The 6029-nt window shown below is 33.8% G+C and overlaps 1 protein-coding gene across 1 annotated transcript; it reads left to right on the forward strand.

Annotated features, from left to right (window-relative positions):
* The first annotated feature begins 1694 nt into the window (after positions 1-1694).
* LOC134245141 (sulfotransferase 1B1-like) lies at positions 1695-5653 on the forward strand. Its single transcript, XM_062727404.1, has 6 exons — positions 1695-1813; positions 2327-2528; positions 2852-3172; positions 3607-3710; positions 4304-4475; positions 4964-5653. The coding sequence occupies exons 2-6, from the start codon at positions 2348-2350 to the stop codon at positions 5074-5076; spliced, it is 891 nt and encodes a 296-aa protein (XP_062583388.1). The 5' UTR covers positions 1695-1813; positions 2327-2347; the 3' UTR covers positions 5077-5653.
* The last annotated feature ends 376 nt before the right edge of the window (positions 5654-6029 follow it).

Raw genomic sequence — 6029 nt, forward strand, 5'->3', positions numbered from 1 at the left:
TGGAAAATCTTTGAAAATCTTCTTCTCAAGAACCACTGGGCCAGAAAAGCTGAAACTTATGTGGAAGCATCCTGGTGTAGTGTAGATTCTAAATTTTTAAAATCATGACCCCCGGGGGTAGGGCGGGGCCACAATGGGGAATCAAAGTTTTACATAGAAATATATAGAAAAAATCTTTGAAAGTCTTCTTCTCAAGAACCACTGAGCCAGAAAAGCTGAAACTTATGTGGAAGCATCTTGGGGCAGTGTAGATTCTAAATTGTTCAAATCATGACCCCCGGGGGTAGGGCGGGGCCACAATGGGGAATCAAAGTTTTACATAGAAATATATAGGAAAAATCTGTGAAAATCTTCTTCTAAAGAACCACTGAGCCAGATAAGCTGGAACTTATATGGAAGCATCCTGGGGTAGTGTAGATTCTAAATTGTTCAAATCATGACCCCCGGGGGGTAGGGCGGGGCAACAATGGGGAATCAAAGTTTTACATAGAAATATATCAGAAAAATCTTTGAAAATCTTCTACTCAAGAACCACTGGGCCAGAAAAGCTGAAACTTATGTGGAAGCATGCTGGGATAGTAAAGATTCTAAATTGTTAAAATCATGACCCCCGGGGTTGGGCGGGGCCACAATGGGGAATCAAAGTTTTACATAGCAATATATAGGAAAAATCTTTGAAAATCTTCTACTCAAGAACCTCTGGGCCAGAAAAGCTGAAACTTATGTGCACATGGAAGCATCCTGGGGTAATATAGATTTCAAAATGTCTAAATCATGATCAGTGGGGTAGTGTGGGGTGGCAATATGTATTACAAGGGGGAAATCTGGTAAAGAACAGAATGGTCAAAGCTTCTCAGGTGACCCATGTGGACCCCCCTCTGGAAAAAGTTCCTGGAGCCGCGCCTGTTGAATGGATTTCTGAACTCAATACTGTTCGTTATCTCAATATATACAGTATCTTTCATTGTTTTAAACACTAAATGAGCAGACTCATTGATCGCAGTCTTGTAGAATATAAATGATTATCTGCAGTCCTGTAAAGGATACATGATGTCTTTAAAAACACCTGTCTTTATTTAAACAATAATAAAAATGCCTTTTGTGTATTCAACGGAGCAGTTTTGCTGAAAAAAAAATACATGACGTACAAATCGGGTTATGTAAAAGAGTTTGTTTTTTTTTTTTAATCTTATTAAATGTGAATTTCGGTGCTACTAAAGAACGTCTCTTATAGTGAAATTTGTTTGTTCGCGTTGTTTAAAGTCCCTCGAGAGAATTTTTCACTCATATGGAGACGCAACCACTTGCAGGTGGAGAGCTGCAAAATCTGTTTTACATGGGACTCACTGAGTATATTAAAAACGAAATTAAAGGGGGAGGCAAAAAAATCAGCTTATGTAAAGAAAAAATTTCACCTCCCCCCCCCTCCCCCCAAAATGAAATAAATATAGTCAAAACTCGAAATTGGCAATTAAAAAAAAGGGGGCTTACGCGCGGGTTACGCATATATTTCTACAGCAGCTGTAACATTCAATGGAATCATTCCCCGTACTAACAGCAAAAGAAAGCATTTTATTGTTTAAATCAATTCTGTGTTTGATTGCTATCCCTTGTTTTACTGTGAACAACTGAACATGTAATTGGTCTTCCAAACAAAATTTGTATACAATATTCAGTTACCTTATTAAAGGGCAGGTAACTCCATAACATTTATGAGCTTCTCGTAAACTAGGACACCCACTGGCACCTTTAGGCCTAATTCTATGGAATGTAGAAAACAGATCGGTAAGGTGGAAGTGAGAACAGACTAAAGGTATGTAAATTTGCAATGGGTATATGCTGTAATTAAGTGCAAGCATTCAATTATTTGTTTTTTTGCATCCCAATAAAAGTTTTAAACTATTTTTAATCAGTACGCAGTACCGACAACTCTACATAATGATTATTGAAACCTTGCTGAGGCGGATCACATTTCTTTGAATAAAATTTACTAGAGTATATGTGCGTTCTTTTCTCAACACCTCCTTTTCCCGACATATATTATATATAATAGTATATGATTGGAAATGAAAATGCTTTACTAATTTAATGGTTGTTTTTTAAATATATAAACACAGAGTTAGAAACAGAAACAAAAGAAGCCAATTTTAGTTACTTTTGACTTTATACTTTTTTCTGATAAAATAGTAACTGACGCACAAGTAGTGTAGACGATATCTTAGGCTTATCTCTTTAAAGTTTTATCGGTGTCACCATACGCCGTCAAGTACAGTTATTTATCCCAAATTTAACACTGCTATAATAAAATCTATGATTTATATTACAGTGACTTTGGGATAGAAATAAAATGCCAGAGATTAAGCTGAAATCGGGCAGTGAGGGAGATGACACTCACTTGCGTGTGATGGACATCGATGGCTACTATATTCCAACCTTTCCTATTCAGGACCACGAGAAACACTTCCGGTCAATGCCAGGCTGGAAAGCCCGCGACGATGACGTCATAATCAGCGCCTACCCAAAAGCCGGTATTTTAAGTTTTGTTAGATTTGAGCATAGATAAATTTGATAAATTTTATGTCACACTCACGAAAAACAATGATTTTAAACACACAAACTAAGCTAAAAATGACATACTCTTGTAATAAATTATTTTTATGATTTTCATTAAAAAGATGAATTTTAATATATTTTTACGTCACAGTTACGAAAAACATTGATATTAAACATACAATTAAGCTGAAAAGCTGTAAATGACATATACTCTTGTGATAGATTATTTTATGATTTTAATAAAAAGATCTTTAAAAATTGTTTATTTATTTATTTATTTATTATTATTTTTGTGTAGGAACACACTGGTTATGGGAAGTCGCCAGCATGCTGGTACGTCAGAAAGCAGAACGTATTCCAGAAATAAAAGAGACCGCTATGATGGAGGGTCTTACAGAGGCCACGTTCGACAATCTGGCGTCTCCCAGGGTCATGAACACTCATATTTACTTCAAGTATCTACCCAGGGACCTCTTTGATAAGAAGTGTAAAATTCTGTACATCATTAGAAATCCAAAAGATATTGCTGTTTCATTTTACAACCATCACAAGAAACTTTTAGAGTACGAATTTGACGGAGAATGGGAGGATTACATCAAACGGTTTTTAAAAGGAAAAGGTTAGTTTTTAAACATAAAGTATATTTAAATAACGCAAAACTAGGTTTTTCAAAAAATCTTTTTGGAGAGAAAATTGAAGGTCAAAGTATTGAACACTGAATTCATAAATGTGGTATCGACATTTTAGAAGTCTTGTTCAAGTCCAAAAAGATGCGCCAAAGCGATGGAAAAGTTAATTGTTAATTTAATTTATGGACTATAGTCCAGTTTTTTTTTTTTTTCTTTTTGACGAGTGATCAATCTCATAATAAGTCCATGGTTTTAGTTTACTTACCACGGCAGTCCAATGTGAAAGCCATGAGATAGACTTGAGGTCCTGAAACTCTCTTAAATGAAAGGTTTACCTACCGGTGTGTTGATCATTGCTTGATAAGATGGGGTTCCAGATTTACCACAGCTTCAGAATATAAAAGTTTTATACCTGTTTTGATAGTTGATTACGGGTCCTGGTTTGACTACACTCTAGAGATGGAGAAGTTCATAGAAGAAAACCCAGGTTACCCTATCCATACAATGTATTACGAAGATATGAAGGAGGTAAGTTTCCAAAGGCGAAGGGAAATTTACCAAATAGCTGGAGAAAGTTATGTTCACAGTGCAATAGATAAGTCGAGTTTAAAAGTGAAAATAAACAAATGAATACAATTCAATAAATCACCTCAATCTGTTGAGGATTAAGACCTGTAATCATGGTAATGTTGCAGTAGAAAAGTAACATTTAAGAAATAAGGTTTCATTTTTTGAGTTTTATTGAGATGTAAAACGGGTTGGCACATGATCAAATCTTCCTTATTACTTATATTTACATTTGTGACTTATTCATACTTTATATTTGCCTGATTGTTACTTTTAACGTGTGAAATGCGTTAATTTTTCAAACCCAACGGCATGTATGTAATCCACTAAACGCACGTCGACCCTTTATGACATCACAGAGAAATTACGTCGAACGTTTATCCAAAAAAATCTATGACCTCTTACCCGTTACCTGTATTTATACAGTTATAAAAACGCTTGCCTTCAGTAGTGTTATATAAAGGAAAACATTTGCAAATGTAAATATCTACATATGATTTGTCTTTCGGTCAACTTCATTGAAATAAAAAAAAATGTCCTCTCACTTTATATAGGACAGCATTAAGGAAATAAAACGTTTAGCAGACTTCTTGAATGTGGAAGTGAGTGAGGAGTTGGTCACGCAGATTAACAGTCTCTGTCAGTTTGATAAAATGAAAAAGGAGAAAAACTCGGGGGAGGATCCATCAGAATGGAGAGACAACAACCCAGGGATGTATAGGAAAGGTAAGGGTGGATTTAGAAAAAAATCACAAAAGGTAGGGTTAAAATATCACAGAAATGGAGGTGGATCTAGATAAAATAACAAAAAGTAGGATGAAATTTCCACTGCAATGGATTTAATTATTGATATATCGTAGAAAGGAAAGAGATTAATCTTTCTAGTGATATGCTGATCTCAAAATTAGGAGAACGTAAGATAATTGTTATACATGGTAAATAACTGATGTGGTACTAGTATACAGTGCGATACAGGAGTAGGTCCTTTATTTTAATGGCATAAATGTTTTCAGTGGTATTTGTACCTTTACTTCAGCTTGATAAAGTTTGAATAAAGAATGTAACCACACTGAAAGAAAGAGAGAAGGACAAATATTATCTCAGTCTGATGATCAAGGCATAAACGTAATAAAAGTTCATAAGATTAAGCTAAGTATGCCATGCACAAATTGAGTAATGCTTTATACTGATATAATATTTTATTATTTTGTAAGGACAAGTTGCAGATTGGAAGAATTGGTTCACAGTCGCCCAGAATGACATGTTTGACTCTATTTACAAGGAAAAGATGAGCCATTCAAAAATCCAAGTCAGATTCTCTATCTGAATACATTGTACATTATCCATGCATATATAATTATGCCATAATATTCTAGATTTGTTTAAATATGAAGAATGCGTAGCTTTCCAAAAAAAAAACTACCAAAGAAAAAAGCGAACTAAATGTAAGATATAAAATAACAAATACTCAAAAAATTACAATAGAATAACAACGAAATTTATACTTGTAAGGTTTGGTTGTTGAACAACGTAACAGGAATGTATGAACTTTTTCACCTAAATGACTTGCAATGCCTCTAGCATATTTTGTTGTGTTAGTAAAATGCTCTGGAAATATACTCTCTTACAGTAGGGGATTGTGAAGGAGGTTGATTTGTTTTGTTTTGTTGAAATAGAGCTCTCATAGTGCCCTCTTATAACGAAGCTTTGAAATACGTTCTATTACATAGTGATCAGTGGGCTGGAGTTTTAAGCAAGTTGCATTAATATACAGGTATTTCTCATTAGTATTTTAGCATTTTACAATCCACGATACCTGTACTATGTCAGTATGGTGATTTTGATTGTAGGTTATGAATGTATTCATTTTTATACACTGCATTTAGCATTTATATTCAGCTATGTAGTAATTATCAATTTTATTACTTATCATTTTTATATTTTTATTACATCTTCTAAAAATCTTGTCTTCCAAGTATTTTTATAAACTACCTGAGTGATTCTTCTCATTTAATAAAACGATTAAATTCATGGATTGTTTAAACGTATTGTTTTGTACTATTTGAAATTAAGTAAGCAACAGTTTGCAATGAAACATATGGAGATAACGAACAGTACTCAAGATCAAAAACCCATTAAACTATACAAAATTTTTATGTACTTCCAATATTAAAATTTTTCTTATTTTCACATATGGTAAAGTTGTCACTAATAAAGATACAAAATGATACAAAAGAAAAAAAAATTGATCGTTTACTAAGACTAGAGAGAAAAAATACT

Source organism: Saccostrea cucullata, unplaced genomic scaffold (assembly GCF_032062105.1).
Source record: "Saccostrea cucullata isolate Sc308-1 unplaced genomic scaffold, CSIRO_AGI_Scuc_v1 ctg5371, whole genome shotgun sequence".
In the NCBI taxonomy this organism is placed as follows: Eukaryota; Metazoa; Mollusca; class Bivalvia; order Ostreida; family Ostreidae; genus Saccostrea; species Saccostrea cuccullata.